This window comes from Echinops telfairi, unplaced genomic scaffold, assembly GCF_000313985.2.
Source record: "Echinops telfairi isolate 266 unplaced genomic scaffold, ASM31398v2 ScPeMD7_655;HRSCAF=1070, whole genome shotgun sequence".
Classification (NCBI taxonomy): Eukaryota; Metazoa; Chordata; class Mammalia; order Afrosoricida; family Tenrecidae; genus Echinops; species Echinops telfairi.
Window position 1 is genome coordinate 33,228,659 of NW_022104553.1, and position 17,941 is coordinate 33,246,599.

The 17,941-nt window shown below is 53.8% G+C and overlaps 4 protein-coding genes across 5 annotated transcripts in view; all 4 read left to right on the plus strand.

Moving 5' to 3' along the window:
- The window catches only part of CD22 (CD22 molecule), a 12,028-nt gene extending 10,413 nt beyond the window's left edge, over positions 1-1,615 (plus strand). Inside the window, exons 12-14 of the mRNA XM_030886369.1 lie at positions 851-859; positions 1,053-1,128; positions 1,481-1,615. Of these exons, the coding sequence (XP_030742229.1) occupies positions 851-859; positions 1,053-1,128; positions 1,481-1,615 (220 nt within the window). The remainder of the gene's footprint in view (positions 1-850; positions 860-1,052; positions 1,129-1,480) is intronic.
- A 5,822-nt stretch (positions 1,616-7,437) lies between these two features.
- FFAR1 (free fatty acid receptor 1) lies at positions 7,438-8,343 on the plus strand. Its single transcript, XM_013008051.1, has one exon. It carries the CDS (start codon positions 7,438-7,440, stop codon positions 8,341-8,343), a length of 906 nt encoding a protein of 301 aa, XP_012863505.1.
- A 3,886-nt stretch (positions 8,344-12,229) lies between these two features.
- On the plus strand, positions 12,230-13,159 carry LOC101653627 (G-protein coupled receptor 42). Its single transcript, XM_013008084.1, has one exon. It carries the CDS (start codon positions 12,230-12,232, stop codon positions 13,157-13,159), a length of 930 nt encoding a protein of 309 aa, XP_012863538.1.
- A 2,514-nt stretch (positions 13,160-15,673) lies between these two features.
- Positions 15,674-17,941, plus strand: part of LOC101653935 (free fatty acid receptor 2-like) — a 31,829-nt gene continuing 29,561 nt past the window's right edge. The window contains exon 1 of one of the 2 annotated variants that reach the window (XM_045293006.1): positions 15,674-15,721. The gene's annotated coding sequence lies outside the window, so the exon portion shown is untranslated. Of the gene's footprint in view, positions 15,722-16,162; positions 16,317-17,941 lie in introns of those variants that run through there. The other variant, XM_004715859.2, reaches the window with a different exon arrangement.

Consider the following 17,941-nt stretch of genomic DNA (forward strand, 5'->3'; position numbering starts at 1 on the left):
GATAGATAGATAAATGATAGATAGATAGATAGATCGGTAGGTAGATAGATTGATAGATAGATAGATTGATTGATAGATGATAGATGATAGATAGATAGATGATAGATAGATAGATAAATGATAGATAGATGATAGATAGATGATAGATAGATAGATAGATAGATTGGTAGGTAGGTAGATAGATCGGTAGGTAGATAGATAGATGATAGGTAGATAGATGATAGATAGATAGATAGATAGATAGATCGGTAGGTAGATAGATAGATCGGTAGGTAGATAGATAGATGATAGGTAGATAGATGATAGATAGATAGATAGATCGGTAGGTAGATAGATAGATAGATAGATTGATAGATTGATTGATAGATAGATGATAGATAGATAGATAGATGATAGATAGATAGATAGATAGATAGATGATAGATAGATAGATAGATAAATGATAGATAGATGATAGATAGATAGATAGATAGATAGATAGATAGATAGATAGATAGATAGATCGGTAGGTAGGTAGATAGATCGGTAGGTAGATAGATCGGTAGGTAGATAGATAGATAGATAGATAGATCGGTAGGTAGATAGATAGATAGACAGATAGATATGATGTATAGACAGAGATAGAGATAGATGATGGAGATAGAGATTGATATACACATTCACACCATGCATGTTTATGAGCCCTGGTGTGGCTGTGGGACAAGCCTTGGACGACTGAACCTAGGCTTGGTGGTTCAAACTCACCAGCCGCCCCACACGAGCCACAGGGGGGGTTGTCTTTGCTCCCTACAGACTCACAGTCTTGGAAACCCTGCATAGATCGGGTCATTTTGAGTTGGAATCGACTCAGGGGCAGTGGGTTGGGGGTTTTGTTTGCTTTTTTTTTTTCTGCACGGAAAGCCGTTGGCACCGGGGAGTCTGTCACTTGTTCTCAGATGGGCAGGCTCACTGGGGTGCGGCTGGGGAAGGAGGGGAGTTGGGGAAAGGAGGGACATTCGGGGGTGGGGGAATGCTTCCTTTGTAGTCATCTGTTTGTTTGTCCTCCCTCTCAGGAGTGTGGGGATGTCCGCCAGTACCCCAAATAGGGAGGAGATGGTCACGTATTCGGTGCTGCAGAAGCCTCCCGTGGTAAGAGGTCAGGGAGGGTGTTGGAGAGTTACGAGTCCAGCCTCCACGTGGGGAGGACTTGGGTGAACTTGAGCAGTGTCCAAAGCTGGATCTTGAGGAAGGGGGTTCAGGTGTGGTCAGACCCTCCCCATCTGATCTCACCTGTGTGCCTGATCATGCTCCTTCTCCCAATGGGATGCATCCCAGGGGAAGGGGGCAAAGGTGAGGTAGCCACATGGGGATGGCAACAGTGCTTGAACAAAAGACTCTTGGACCCTCCGTTGACATTAAGCAGAGTGAATGGGCAGGGCGAGCAGACACTGTGGTGGGGTGCGGGGTGGCCCCGTGGCCCCGTTTACCAGGACTTTCTCAGGTCGACTACGAGAATGTGGCCCCAGCTCTGGCAGAAGAAGAGGAAGGGATTCATTATTCGGAGCTGGTTCATTTTGGGATGGGGGAGCGGCCTCCAGCCCACGACAAAGTGGACTACGTGACCCTGAAGCCCTGAACGGGATGCGGCGAAGGTGCCCGGGACCTTCCGGAGGATGGGGCTGTCCTGGAACGTCCCTCCGCCCCTGCGGTTCAGTCACAAAGTTAACACAGCACCCCCCGCCCCCCAACATACACTGCCGCCCTAGTCACTGCCAAAGAAATGTGCGCCTGGCCCAGAGACAGACTGCCTTTACATTCCCTTAAATTGTTCTACCCTCCAAAGGGCCTGCCTGGTCCCTGCTCACTCTCCTTCCCAACCCTGGACCATAAGGCTTCCCCTGCTCCCTCCTGGCCCCAGTCGCCTGGCCCCTCTGCCTTCTAAACCCCAGCCCCCAACACGGTTTTTTCTTCTCCTCTCTTCCATTCCTCTGGCCCAAGCTCTGGCAGCCCCTCACTCAGGGACCCTGTGCCCCATTTCTGCCTCCAGGGTAAAACCCGGGGGCGAGGGACGGAAATGAACCCAGCTCTCATCCTGCAGCTGCATCTCTTGAAGAAAGAGGACTTGCCTCCTCCTCCTTTCTCCTCTAGAACCATGGCAGCGAAGCCATCCCACAGGGAGCATTACGCTGTCACAGCTCCTGCCCTCAGGCTTTGGGGGTCCAAGACAGACTCGATGTTGTGGCTAATTATGTAATGAGCACCCCACCAGCTGGACAATAAACATGGCTCAGATACTGTTCCACAAAATACCCCCGTGGATTATTTCCAGTTGGTGGGGTGGGCGTGGTGGGTGGTCAAGGTGTGTGGGCATCAGGAGATGGGAATGGCATCGTGAGACTGGGCGATACCGTGCTGTCCTGATCAAATCAGCGGATGGGAGAGCCCAACGTCTTGTTTTGTGAAGTCCGATGGCTTCGTTGGAAGACAGGAGCGAGTTTTGACTCCCGACTCTCCTACCGAAATAGCCAGGTGGTCTCGGGCAAAGCTTTCCAACTCCTCTGAGCCTCAGTTCCAGAATCTGCAACATGGAGACGCCGTCAACCATTTCGGGGGAGCCCTGGCGGCATCGTGGTCACGCATCGGGCTGCTAGCCACGAGGTCAGCAGTTTGAAACCACCAGCCATGCCGTGGAAGGAAGAGGAGGCTCTCTGCTCCTGTAGAGTCTTGATAACCCACACGGGGCAGTTGTGCCCCGTCCTGTCGGGTGGCTGTGGGTCGGGATGGACTGAACGGTAGGGACCGAGCCAATCAGCCTGCAGCAGCTTCAAGATGGGAAGTCCAGCTTGCCCTTGATGAGCTGGGGTTACAAATAAGAAGCCTGCAGTGGCAGCCCCAAGCCCTCATCAACCGTGCCTCCTCTCATTTGCATCCCTTGAAGAATGCAAAACAGGAACCCCTTGGCCCCTCGCCACTATTCTCCAAAGCCACCCCCTACCAAGACCTTTCACAGCCCTCACCTGCTGCAGACGCCCCCGCGACCAACTGTCTCGAGAAACCACAGCGTTTCTCTCTTTCGCCGTCATCCCCACCAGTTCTCGGTCATGTTCGCTGGCGGGCACTCTGCAGAGGAGTCCTTCTGCCTGTGGTCTCTCTCCATCCGCCCTCCCACTTCCGCCTGCGGGCTAAGACCCGGTCTCCCCAAGGGGAGGAAACCCCACCAAGAGGGTGGCTGTACGGTGCCTGGCTATCGCCCGTTGCTTCAGAAGCACCGCCTTTCGCCTGCCCCCTGCTGGGTGCTGGGATGAGCTCCAGAAGGAGAAACTGTGGTCACTCTTAGATTTCAGGCAAAGGGAAGGATTGCTTCCCCATTCGGCCCACTCGGCCCCCTGTGGGATTTCTTGTGGGCATCGTCGTTTTTATCTATGACCTAAAAACACACGGGTTCCTAGAGGAAGAGGAGACGCTTCAACAAGAGGAGAGGGTGGGCACCCGGTCTGTCGCAGCAACACTCACACTTGCCCAAAGGAAGAAACAACCCAGGTGCCCACCAGCAGGTGAATGGGGGGAAAAATGGAATGTGATTCTACATAAGAAGGAAAGAGGTTCTAACCCATGTGACAACAGGATGCTGGCATCAGCCCGTCACGAAAGGCCATGTACTGTATGGCTCCATTGATATGCAATGTCTACGGCAGGCAACTGCACGGAGGCCAAAGTACATCGCTGGTTATCCGGGGACAGCTGGGTGGCTGCATCGCACGCTAAGTGGGATTGATGCCACGGGGTTGCACACATGTACGATAGCTAAAACGGCAATCGTTATGTTGTATGTATTTTAATACAATTTTAAAACGAGGGCAAACATGAGCAAGGAAGAGTCTTAGGGTTTCTAGTGCCCCAAACATGGTCCAATGTTACTCAATCATTCATTCTTTCACTCAGCAAACATTTACTGAGCCCTGGTCACTGAGTGAGGTGCTGGGGCACAAACACAACGTCCCTCTCTTATAGCCTAAAGTCTCCAAAGCATTTTTTGTCCCCCGGGGTACCCTTGAGGGAGCAGAAGGCAGCCCCAGGCCCGACGTGGCCTGGAACAAATTTCCTGGCAACCGACAGGTGCCTTCCCATTCTGTCGCTGAGCCAAGTGCTGAGATAAACCTGCTTTATGACCAATTGACTGGGGCCTGTCGCTGTCAACAGGCCCTATGAGGCGTGCAGAACAGATGGCCAAGTACTCGGAGGCCTGGTATTCTAGATCAGAGGCAGCCCCCCTCCCAGAGCCTAGACAATTGACCATTCAATAGTACTTACTGAGTAAATGATTCTATTTTCAATAGCACCTCAGATCGCAAAAAACCTAGGAGGAAATTTATTCATAAGAATTATAAATCACTGTTGAAAGAAAGGTGTTCATGGATTGAAAGACTTAATATTATTAAGATGTCAATATTACCCAAACTGATTTAGAGATTTAGCATAACCCCAATCAAAATTCCAATAGCCTTCTTTGCAGAAATGGAAAATCCTGCTTTCAGGTTCCTATGGAATGGCAAGAGGTCCCGAGTAGCTAAAGTAAAGTTTGGGGGAAAACCAACAACCCCAAATCTCATTGCTGTCAAGTAAATGCTGATTCACAGCAACCCTCTAGGACAGGGTAGAAACGGCTCCTCTGGGTTTCTGAGACTGTAATTCTTTATGGGAGTAGAGAGCCCTGTCCTACTGAGAAGTGGCTGGTGGTTTCGAACTGCTGACCTTGCAGTTAGCCCAACGGTAACTTCTACACTGTGGAAAAGAAGAACACAAGAGGAAGACTCACACTTCCTGATTCTAAGATACATTTACAGCGACAGTGACCAAAGCCCACTGGTGCTGGCGTCCCACTGGACACATAGACCAGTGGGGTAGAATTGAGAGCCCAGTGAGGGACAGGGGCCTACACAGATGGAGAACTGGCTTTGGACAAGGGTACTAAATCCGTTTCCAGTGGAAACAAGAGTCTCTTCAATAAGTAATCTTAGGGAAATCAGATTTCCACATGCAGAAAATGAAACCGGATCCGTGCCTCACACCATATACAAAAACAAATGCCAAATGGATCGAAGATACTAAATATGGAAACTAAAATAACAGAATTCTTAGAAGAGAACACAGGAGCAACCCTGTAAGGAATACCTTTTCATAATGGAGCGTTGCATATAACAAAAGCACAGAGCGCAGAAGACAAACTAAATAAATGGAAAATTATAAAAATATAAAACTTTTGTTTATCAGAAGACCTTACCCAAAGAACGTGGAGACGAGCTACTGGCTGGGAGAGTGTCTACAGCAAGGGGTTCAGTGGAACTGTAACCCATGCGCAACTAGAGTCTGGGCTTTCACTGTCTCCCTCGCCTTCTGAAAACTGGGTGCTCAGAATTTAAGCTGTGATGCAATTCCCTCCTCTGATCTTGGATTTCATGATTTACAGTCCTTGGATCACACAGGCTGAATTGCTCCTTCCATGTGGACTTAGCTGACCCCTCACTTAGATGGCTGCTTGTTTTGAGACAAACCTTTAAGGCCCCAGATGCTATTCTTTCTGATAGCTGGGCACCGTCGGATGCCTTCACCACACTTTGCTGTAGCACTGATATCTTCAGTAATCACTTCATGAGAGAAAGTATTGAGAGGGCCACATCCTAAGAACTAATTGTTCCTGGATTAGAGTTTGCTCAAAATCCATCCTTATGTCTAAAGTATATATATATATCTCCATGGTCCACTTTAGAGGCAGCATTATGGGCTTGTTGAGAAATAATTTAAGTAGCCTCCCATGAGGCATTTGGTAATTGTAATAAGAGGGCCATTAATATAGCCTGTTGCATAGCAACTAAAGTACTATCGAGAAAAGAAAAATATACATATATAGATAAACTCTTTAGGTGAAAATATATGGGATGTTCACTTAAATTGATTAACAATGTCAGTGACCGAGCCCTGTTTAGGAAAGCAATGGGGATGGCACACAGGCAAACACGTCAATAACGCTCATTCACTACCAAACCGTGTCGCAGGAGGAAGGCACCGACTTACTAATTTTAAATTGAGATGCTTTGGGTGCCCACACAGAGGAGCACATTTTGCTTTCTGGGAGTGAGCCAATAAGGCCTGCCCACCATCCCATTCAGAAGCAAGACAGGGTATGCCCCAGAGTGCCCCTCAGCCGGTGGGAAGGGAAGGTGAGGGCTGGCAGATGGCTCTATTCTAGTTGTCCCCATGAATCCTGCTCCTTCAAAGTGCTATGAACTGCACACCCAGCCCCTACCCAGAGAGCAAACAAACAGAACGCAGATTCCTGCTCAGTTCTGGGCTGATATGGCCCATTAGCTGCTCATCCAGGCTGCTCCTGCTTCGCGCTAATGGCCCTCCCACCGCCCTTTCTCTCCCTTCCGGCTCATTGCCCATCCCAGGCATTGCTCCTCAGCCCCGCGAGGGGACTCCGGAGCCTCAGAGACATCTGGGAACGCCAAAGAGGTGAGTCTGTCTTTTTGTGACTCCTCTTTCCCCCTAGGGTTACCCTCCAGACCCCCAATCTCCCTGCCCAGGGTGCCCTGAAGTCCGGTAAGGTCTTCTCGCGAGACACCACTGGGACCTGGCTTGCCCTTGGGCTCTTCTCTGAGTTATCCTTCTGCCTGCCCCTCCCCACGACCTCTATCTTTCCCCCCAGAACTCCCACTCCCCTCAGGAGGTCACCGCCAGCCCTTCATCCTCTGCTGGGTGGGCTATGCCTTCCTAGGGGAGCAGCTTCGTCTCTTTCCAGAGACCCATGGAGGCAAGCCTTCTCCTGGGGCTACCAGGCTGCCTGTAGGCCGTGCTACTGTTGGAGTATGTGGATGATGAGGGGATATTTAGGCCCTTGACCTCTGACACTTGGAGCTGGTCTGTGGGTGGAGGCTCCAGAAGACTGGGTGGACAATTCCACCCTGGGGAGCCACAAACCTGTCAATGGCTCTCACCCCACCCTGGGACCCGGCTTCACCCCGCCCCACCCACCTCAGTCTCTCGCTCTTGCTTTTCTCCCGGCCCTTGACCTCCAAGTTCAACGTCCATGCTAAAGAGGGCCCAGCTCTGCAGGCGAAGCTTGCCCTGGGTTCTCTGTGCTGTGTCTCTGCTCAGACAGAGGTCTCCCTCCTCCAGGAGCCCTGCCCTCGCCTCTCCTATGCCCCAGCGGTGTGTTCTTGGTGCGGGGACAGCAAAGGGCTGAGGGCTCGCCGTCCCGGCTTCTGAGCCAGGCTCTGGGGCTAACTGGCTTTCTCCCTTCCCTCCAGGAGCCTCCATTTCACCAGTGATTTCACGACCTGGCTTCCTTCGGATATTCCAAGACTGTGATTCCAGGGGCCCCTTTTCTCTGATGCACTGAGGCCCACGGACTTGGAGCAAGCTGGGGGCAGGCTCTGGGGAGGCCGGTGCCCTGACCCCATGGACCTGCCTCCACAGCTATCCTGCGCCCTCTACGCGGCTGCCTTTGTGCTGGGCTTCCCGCTCAACGTGCTTGTCCTCAGATGCACCGTGGCCCATGCCCGGCTGCGCCTCACCCCGAGCCTTGTCTATGCCCTCCACCTGGCCTGCTCTGACCTCTTGCTGGCTGTCACGCTGCCTCTGAAAGCGGTGGAGGCCCTGGCCTTGGGGGCCTGGCCTCTGCCAACCTCCCTCTGTCCTGTCTTTGCTCTGATCCACTTTGCTCCCCTCTATGCAGGCGGGGGCTTCCTGGCTGCGCTGAGTGCTGGCCGCTACCTGGGAGCAGCTTTCCCCTTAGGCTACCAAGCTGCCCGGAGGCCATGCTACTCCTGGGGGGTGTGTGTGGCCATCTGGGCCCTGGTCCTCTGTCACCTGGGGCTGGTCTTTGGTTTGGAGGCTCGAGGAGGCTGGGTGGACAATACCACCAGCGCCCTGGGCATCAACACACCTGTCAATGGCTCTCCGGTCTGCCTGGAGGCTTGGGACTCCGCTTCTGCCGATTCTTCTCGCCTCAGTTTCTCCCTGCTGCTCTTCTTTCTGCCCCTGACCATCACGGCCTTCTGCTACGTGGGCTGCCTCCGGGCACTGGTCCACTCAGGCCTGAGTCACAAACGGAAGGTCAGGGCAGCCTGGGTGGCGGGTGGGGCTCTGCTCACCCTGCTGCTCTGCCTAGGACCCTACAATGCTTCCAACGTGGCCGCCTACCTGGACCCCAACATAGGAGATGGCTGGCGGAAGCTGGGACTCATCACAGGTGCCTGGAGCGTCGTGGTCAACCCGCTGGTGACCAGCTACTTGGGAAGGGGCACTGGCCACTGGCCAGCATGCATGGCAAAAATGCAAGAGATGACCTCGCAGAAGCAGTAGCTATTGCTGTGGGGAAGGGCCAAGGACCAGGGAAGCCAGGCTGCCTCTCTGGGCCCCTGGTGGGAGCGGCTTCAAAGGACACGCAGGGGAACCCTGCCCGTAGACACCCCCGGAGACCCTCCCCCGCAAGGGGTCAAACCTGGGACGAGACCAGGTCCCAGTGCCGAGAGGAGACTGGAGACCAGCAGCAAGGCCACAAGAGAAAGGTAAGCTGCTCCCCCCTGCCCCCCAGTCACCAGCTGGGCACCTTCACCCATGGCTCTTTTCTCGTGCCCTTTGCTTCTGGGGACAGAGGCAGGGACACTTGCTTCTGCCCGAGAGGCCACGCTGCTCTCCTGACACACTTTGAGAGACGCTACTTGGCAATGTTCTCCCAAAACAGTCCAATGGCCTCTTGTGGGTTTATGGGAGGACAGACTCTCGTTTTTCTCCCGTGGAGCAGATGGTGGTTTTGAACCGCCAACCTTGCCGTTGGAAGCCCAACATGGTAACTCAGAAACAAAAACCTCACTGCCCTCCAGTCAACGCTGACTCATAGCGATCCTCTAGGGCAGAGTAGAACTGCCCCTGTGGGTTTCTTAAAGGGAATAGGAAGCCTCCGTTTTCAACCACGGAGCACTTAGTGGTTTTGAGCTGCTGACCTTGTGGTTAGCAGCCCAACGGATAGCCCGCTACACCACCAGGGCTCCTACCACCATGCCTCCCCAACACAGACAGACAAACAGAAAACCAAACTCGTTTCCCAGCAGAGGAATCCCGTCGGGCAGGGGAGAATTGCCTTGGTGAGTTTCCCAGACTGCCGCTCTTCACGTAAGCGGAGTAGAAAGCCCCACCTTTCACCGCTGACCTTGCTGTCAGCAGCCCCACACGTAATGTGACCAAGGTCACCACTGCCACCAGGGCTCTGTGACAAAAGCAAAGAGGGAGGAGGAGCAGGGCACAAGACAGCGGTCCTGCTGTCCATGCGGCACACCAGGGGGCAGCAGCTGCTCTGGCATGACAGCGGGGGAGGGATGCTCCAGTTCCTGGAGGGCGCACACAAGCTCAACCTGGCCTCCTTAGAAGGTATCAGGCACCACGCAGAGTGTTTTTGAGGGCCCCTCATTCCAACCTCATTTGGCTCTTTTATCAAGTGACAAGGCTGCTGAATCCTCAGGGGAGGCTGCCATGAGCAAACCCGGCAGCGAGGGCTTGGCTCACTAAGCTACATGCCTGGCAGGGGCTGGCCTCGACCCAAGGTCAGACAGACGCATCTTAATCCAACCTGGGTGGAGACGGAGACATCACCCACTCCTTAAGCAGCGCGGGGCAGTGTGGCCCGGGACGGGGTGTCGCTTTCTAATTTGCACAATTGTCTACTTTGATGTGGAGCACAGGGGAAGATTTGCTCAATGCTGGCCCACTCCGCCCGGCACCCTCATGCCGTGAACCACCTGCCCAACCATACGGCCCTTTAAGAAACTGGCCCGTGGCCCCACAGTGAGGAAGGGGTGGAAGTGGCGTGAGGTTCTCCAAGTGAGGACCCAGGGGACATTAGGCCAATTGGGGGTATTGGAGTCAACCCCCAATCCTGCCAAGGTGATCGATGGCACCTGGGACCACGAGACAGCAACCCTCAGGCACCTGCTCTGAGAAGGGGAGGTGCAGAAGCCAGACCTCCCTGCACTAAGGCTGGAAACCACGGAGAACACAAGGCCAGGGGGTCACTCAGGGGTCTACATTGTCATGTGTCAATGCCCACCAGGGCCAGGCTTGTGGTATTCACTGACAGCCCCCCAGGGCCTGAAGAGAGCTAGCAGGTTTCAGGAACTCTGTAAACATTTCCTGAACAAACAATGGCTCAGAATCACCTTTCAAAGTCAGGTCTACTGCCCCTGCTTGATAAACACGGAAAAGGAGCAGCCAAGGAAGTTAAGTAACTTGCCCGAGGCCCGCAGAGATGGTAAACAAACAGTGGCCATGCCTTGGCCGTATCAGAGCCCTTGGCTGAAAGCCCAAGGCAGCCCCGCTACCCCATTGTGTCAGCCCCTCTCCAAACCGACCACATTGACTGAATCCTCTGACTGATGTCTCCCTTCACCCAGTTTTGTGTTGTCCCTCCCCCAGGGGGATGTAGATGTTGTGATCCATTTGCTGGCTTCCAGTTTCTCCACAGTCTTATCAGTGCTTTTCTAAAAACAGGGTTTGGGGCACATACTTTACATATCAGACAATCCCACAGTTCAACCACATCAAGAAGGGGTGTGGCACCTTGATCACCGTAATTCTAGCGCATCTCCTTTCTTGTCCTTTTTGCCACTAGCTCCCATAGCACTCTCTGTTGTTGTCTGGCCACTGCCCTAAGCCGTTCTAACTAACAAAAGGACCATGCCCACGACCAGAGGGGATTCCGACCCGGAGTGACCCTATACGGGGATTTCAAAGCTGCAAAACTTTGTGAGAACAGACAGACCCACCTTTTTCCCCCCAAGACTGTTACTGGGTTTGAACCATTGATCTTGCCGCCTGACACTTAAGCCACAGTGCCCCCAGGACTTGGGTGTGACAAGGCATCTCACTGTACTCCCTAAGTACAGTAGTTGAGCGGACAAATAAACACTCTCTCTAGGGCTGCTGTGAGTTCTTTGCTCCTGTCTGTTCTGGTGCTGCTCCGGAGAACTGGGGCTCGAGTCCTGGGGGCCGTACTTCACAACGATCCCCCCGGGAGCAAGTCCATGCCTACTGCCAGCCTCATGAGTTCCAAGGCCTAATGGCGGTGCCCTGTGTGATGCCGAGTGAGATGGGCTGTGTGCCCACTCAAAGCTGGTTGCGAGGAGCCCTGGTGCATATGGGCTACGCACTGTGCTGCGAACAGCAAGGTCAGCGGTTCAAACCCACCAGCCACTCCAAGGGAGGAAGATGAGGTTGTCTGTTCCCATAAAGATGTACAGTCTCAGAAACCCAAAGGGGTCAGTTCTATCCTGTCCTATAGGGTGACTGGGAGTCAGAATGAACTCAGACAGTTTAAGTCACGTGGCCCAAATCATCAAGTTTAGGAAGTGGCTGAGCCGGTCTGGGTTCGAGGCTCTTGGGATCGCTACTAGGTGTGCTGCGTGGGCACCCTTCGAGAGGAGCCCATCGAATGCGAGGGGAGCATCAGGGAGGAGACACAAAGCCTGCTCTCTCCGGTGTGGGCCCTGCAACCAATCGGCAGCCACCTGGCCAGCAGGGCTGGCGGTCGTGGAGTTTGCCCCTCTTTTTGCATACGGACGCCGCCCTGGCAAAGCAGCCCAAAGCATCTATTGTGCAGCTACTGGCCAGTGAGTGATGCCATGAGCCTTTATGAGTTTACCAACTAGAGCGTAAACCACACTCCTTCCGGGAGAGACGGCAAGGTGCTGAGCACAGTAATCAGGTGAGCATGGGTGGGCCCCAGAGGCTGTGTGGAGGGGGCAACTCAGAGCCTGCAACTTGGTATCCCCCCCCACCACCCACTTTTGCTGGAGCCAGGAGCCCCGCTGGCATAGTGGTCACACGTTGGGTTGCTAACTGCGGGGTGAGCAGTTTGAAGCGACCAGCCCTCTACGAGGGAGAGAGACGGGGCTTCTATTGCCATAAGGAGCTCCAGTCTCATCAACCCACGCACAGCTCTGCCCTGGCCTAGACGGTTGCTATGACCTGGCATCAGCTCGGGTGGCCGTGAGTTTGGTTGGGGGTTGGTTGGGGCAAAGGGATAGGTGACAGGGTGTGACAGGCAGGCTGACCTTGCTGGGGACATCTTGAGCCGGAGGGAGGTGGGGTGTCAATGTTTCCTGATGATTGATGAGCTGTTACTGCTGGAAAGGGCGGAGACCCCCGCGACGGCCCCTGCCCCAGCTCTCGCTCTCTCTCAACAGGGGGCGCCGCCATGGACAAGCCTCCACCCCAGTCCTTCTTCCCCGGGAACCACTGGCTCTACTTCTCTGTGTACCTGTTCACCTTCCTGCTGGGGCTCCCCCTCCACCTGATGGCCCTGCTGATCTTCGTGGCCAAGCTGCAGCGCCACCCCGTGGCCGTGGATGTGCTCTTGCTCAACCTGACAATCTCCGACCTGCTCCTGCTGCTCTTCCTGCCCTTCCGCATGGTGGAGGCTGCCAGCGGCCTGCGCTGGCTCCTGCCCTTCCACCTCTGCCTGTTCTCCAGGTTGCTCTTCTTCACCACCATCTACCTCACGTCCCTCTTCCTGGCCGCTGTGAGCATCGAGCGCTTCTTGAGTGTGGCCTACCCTCTCTGGTATAGGAATCGGCCAAGGCCGGGCCAGGCGTGCCTGGTCAGTGGGGTCTGCTGGCTCCTGGCTGGCAGCCACTGCAGTGTGGTCTACGTGACCTCGCTGTCTGGCAACTCCTCCAGCAGCCCAAGTGCCAATGAGACTTGCTTCCTGGAGTTCTGGAAGCACCAGCTAGACATTATCCTGCCGGTCCGGCTGGAGATGGCAGTGGTTCTTTTTGGGGCGCCCCTGCTCATCACCATCTACTGCTACAGCCGCCTGGTGTGGATCCTCAGCAGGGGAGCCAGCCTGCACCGGCGGAGGAGGGTGCTCGGGCTGGTGGCCGCCACGCTGCTCAACTTCCTGATCTGTTTTGGACCCTACAATGTGTCTCACGTCGTCGGCTACGTCCAGGGTCAGAGCCCCGAGTGGAGGGGTAACGCGTTGCTTCTCAGCACCCTCAACGCCTGCATCGACCCCTTTGTCTTCTACTTCTCCTCATCTGGATTCCAGGCCCACTTTTGGGGGCTGCTGAGGAGGCTGTCTGGGGCCTGGGGCCTTTGCAGGCTGGAAGGGGGGAATGCAGCTTAAGGTGGGGAGGGAAGGTGAGGGGCAACAGAGGGGTGGTGCAAGGTAGATGCTTGGCTGTATGGTCGGGGAGGGTGCCCAGTGGGTCTGGGTGGGCAGGTAGGTGCTCTGCAGGGAAGGTGGAGTGGATGAATCCTCCCCAGTGCAAGTCCCATCTCCAGTGACAGGCGGCGGGGACTCGTGTAAGGGTGTGTCCCCCAAAGCCCAACTCTTAACCTCCTCATACTGCCCTGGGGTTTTCCCTCTCACACACCACTCTTTCAGGCCCCAGGAAGTGCCCGGGGGGCAGCTGCCAGCGCCTCTGCTTCTCTGAGGACAGAGCAGGAGTTAGGAACAGTGAGATGAGGCCCCGAGGGAGCTGCCCACTGGCTTGGGACGAGGGAGGGGGCAAATCCAGCCTCCTCCTCCTCCTCCCTCAGAGCTGCTCCAGCTGCAGGTCTGGAGGGGGTTAGGGCACAGGGCTGGCAGGGACTGGTCAAGACTGCAGGGGCTATCTCACCGGTCCTTTCCCAACACATTCCCGGCTGCTTCCCGCATCCAGCTTTCCAGTGACATTTATGACCGGTGACACAAGAGAAAAATGATTCCAATAAAATGTTATAGCAAGCCAAAGAGAACGGGTTGTCCTATTCGGCTGGCGTTTCTTACGCTGTCGGGGGACTAGGTGCCATGGGTGGGGGGCAGGGGGGAAGTTGAATGGATGAAAATGACAGGCGGTCCGGACTCTGGGAGGGGACCGTGGCTGCAGGGACACACATCGCAGCTCATCTTTCTGAAGGACTGGACCCCACTGGTTCCCTTCCTCCTTCCTCTCAAAAGCTATGTCACCCTCAAACCCACCCCTTACTGTCGATGCCAGTGAGGTGCTACAGCGCCCTCATTTTACAAGGGTGCAAACGGCCAGCGACCTCACGGTGGACAGACGAATGAAGCCGGGCTTGAAGCTGGAACCACCTGCCTTTGAAAGCCCGCGCCCCTCCCACACCCTGCCTTCAGCTGTCTAATATCCGGGAGACGTGAACCCCCAAACCAGCAGAGGTGACCTGGCCAGCACCCAGATGGAAAGGGTTCATGAGGAGACGCAGAGAAACGCACTCCCAGTCAAGAACACCCCCCCCCTTGGAATTAACTAATTAATTAAGGTGATTAGTATGGCAGACCTCAGGTCAACCTGCATAGACCTGTATCTTCTTTGGGAACTGTTTTCACCAAGATATGCTCATTTGGTCCTGATCGATTGGGCGGTGGTGGGGAGGGTGGGGTTTTGGGGTCATTTAGTCAGTCCCCATTTCCCCCACTGGTACAGGAGAGACGTCTCCTCAGAGCACCCTCTCTCAGCCAGGCAAGCTGAGAACGGTTGGCCCTTATTTGTACAGTTAGTTTCATTAAGACAGAAAGACAGAAAACCAAAGCACATGTTGAGCGTGCAGTGGGCTGGGTTTAGAACTTCTGGGGGCTTCAAGCATTACCTAATGTCTTTTACCTCTTGTTTTTCCTGAGGTTCAGGCCACTGGCTGAACGGAAGCTGCCGGTGGGGGTGGGGTGGGGGGGTGGGTAGCGATGGAGAAACAGACCATCTCTGGGGAGAGATGAAGAAAGAGATGTCTCTAGCCCACAGCCCATCTGACTGAGCCGGGGCACTGGGCAGCCCTGGCAACTGCCAAGAAGTTGGTGCTGACATGGGCCAGCACAGCTCGGGACAGGCCCATTCCAGAGTTGGCTGTGAAGCCCCAGAGCCGGGGACAGAGAGGAGTTGAGAACCCCCAGTTCTAAAGCGAGCCACACACCACAGCAGCTGGACCACGGCTCAGAGTTTATCCAGATGATTCCGTGGCAACTGCTGGCTTTGCTGTCCTGGCCACCAGGCAGCACCAGGCCCACCCTGGTTCTAGGATGACTAAGGAGGAGTGGGGGAGGATGGCAAAGCACCAACCAAGTGGAGGCCGCACATTGTCTTTGTGTGGATCGGGTGATGGCCATTGGCCTGGATGTCCCTGAGACGAGGGCCTGAGCCCCCAGGCCCCGTGATTTATTCCCTCAGGGGGTTGGTTAGAGCGAAGAGGTTTTCATAATGATGTCCCTTGTGTGCTCTGCCATCTTCCTGGATAGACTCGCAACGCATACAAATACCTGCGTAGAAACATCCTCTCCCGAGCTAATCGGTACCTGTGGGTGTCACCTCACGGGCCCTTTCCATCCTTGCTCGGCTGAGCGTCCCTCCGTGTACCCCTTGTTGATTCCTCTTCTGACTGCCATTGCGTCACAGATGGACAGGGACTGCCTTTCACTCTGGGACTCCACCCCGTGTCTCCCTGTGCCTTAGTTATTTCGTGTGACCTGCCCTTATTAGCATATCACCTTCCCCTTCCCCCAAGTTAATATGTGTCTACCCTCCAGTTAATGATTGCCCTGCCCTGCCTCTCTTACCCCTGGGAACCTTTCTCTGTATGTCGAGCAGGAGATGACTTGATAGAGCTCTTCCAGTCTTGGTAATTCCTAGCACATGACCGGGCAGGCTATGCAAATGTGAGAAGCCCGTGGACCACCAAGGGGAATGTAAATGAGGTGCGTGGCACCCATGTGGCATGGGGGCATGCAACTAAGGTGCATGGCCATTTTTGCCACCAGGCTCAGTTTAAAATGCTTCAATCTCTAGAGAGCAGAAATGGGAGGGGGCTGTATCTCACCACCGTCAAGAAAGAAGCGCTGAGAGAAGCGAGTCCTTTGGATCCCAAGATTCCTCGGCCGCGAGCCTCTGATCCAGGAGGAGAAGCAGTTGCAGCTCTCAGGGCCCCAGACGCAGCTGTGGGCTCTCAGTTCACGGCGTAGGAAATCTGAGTGCCTTTAGGTTGGAGACTCCAGGGTGCGTGTTTGGGGAGCTAGGTTTGAGGACCCATGGAGCTAGCGCTAGGCACCTTTGGACTGAGGCTTGCGGCAGGGTGGAGGGGCCTTTTGTCATTTAACAGCGGCACTAACACCCCTTTGTAACGCTGCTCAAACAGACGAGGTCAGAGGGTTGTGTGGCTGGAAGGCCGAGGAGCAGAGAGAAGGCTGTCTGAAGGCATGGCTGAGACACAGCACGTTTGACCAAAGAACTGTATCCTGAACTTTTCTGATCCTGAATTGTAGCCTGTGAACTCCTCGAAGAAACCCCATCATTGTGAGTATGGGCCGTGAGTTCTGTGTGTCCACCAGAAGGAATGCAATAACCCAGCAGAGAAAGAGAGCGTGCTGTGGGGAAGATGGTTGGTGTCAGCACTGGTAAAGCAGGCTGGATGGAGGGAGCAGCCATGTCTGGCCTCTGCCTCATAGGAATGGGCCCAGGGGGATGCTGGGTTTACTCTCTTCTCCCTCCTGGCATCAGCCACTACCCCCATGCCATCTTTACACTGTGTAAGCCTTCTTTGACTTTTTACAGTACTGAGTTCATACATTATTTTCCTTTTCGTGGCAAACACTGATTTCACACAGTACAAGTTCACTCATATTAAGCGGGTTGTGTGTGTGTGTGTGTGTAGATTCATCATTATTCTTTATGAGACACATGGCATTGTGTGCGGGTAGTTTGTTTTTCCATTCATCTATTTCTATGTTATTGAGTATTTTTTATCAAGACTGGGTGCTGGATTTTGTCAAATGTCTTTTCTGCATTGATTGATATGATCATGAGATTATTTTCCTATGTTTAATTTATGTGGTTGCTTATATAACTCTTACTTGGTCATGATGCATCTTTAACATATATATATATGTTGTTGGGTTCTATTGGCTAGGATTTTGTTGGGAGTTTTGGTGTCGTGTTCATAAGATGTATTGGTCAGAAGGAGCCCTGTTGTGTAGTGGTTACATAGTGGGCTGTGAGATCCCCAAGGTCGGCAGTTTGAAACCCCTGCAGCTCCTCAGGAGAAAGACTGGGCTCTCTACTCCGGTAAAGAGTTACAGTCTCCGAACCCCACAGGGGGCTGCTACGAGTCAGTATCAACGCAATGGCAGAGAGATTGGTTTTCTTCGGTGTGATCTTGCTGATTTCATTTCGTCTCTTTCTTTTGTTGAGAATTTACAGTTTATGAAAGAATGGATGGGACACAATCTGGAGTTGGGGAATCCCAAATAATTTTACGTTTTGAACATTTGATCTGTTACCTTTGAGCACCAAGAGGCTTGGCGACAGCCCGGCCACCTGACAATGGATGGCATCTTTACTTCGCTGGCGCCTTGCTGCTTCTGTCATGTGCCCAGAGATGGCCTACTGTCCCCCTCCTGTACAATCCGGGCACACCGACTGCGGGTGGCCAGGATAGTGTCAACGAAGCGGGCCACACAGCTAGAAAGATAGTTTTCAGTGTGAGAGTCTAGGTTCCTGGCTTCTCCACACACGAAATGAGGTGACTTCGAAGCCTCCTGCGGCTTGGCCGTCCCAAGGTGCTGCGATGGCGCTCCACCTGCCTCACCCAGCTCCGCCATTGCCTCCACGCCTCCAAGACTCTCGATTTCATTTCTTATTGGTGCTTTTTTGGTTTTCTCCTTAACTTTAGCAGTGACTTGTGAACTTCAGGAATCCTTTCAAGGAACCCACTTCTACTCTTGATTCCATGTATTGTATTTCTGTTTCATTTATTTTCTGCGTGGATCTCGATTGCTCCCTTTCTGCCGGTGACCGAAGCCTTTTCTCTTCTTTGTGCTGCCCTGCAATTGCCGCATTAAGGTGATGGTTTTGGCTCTTTTTTTTTTTTTTAACATTTTATTAGGGGCTCATACAACTGTTATCCCAATCCATACACACAT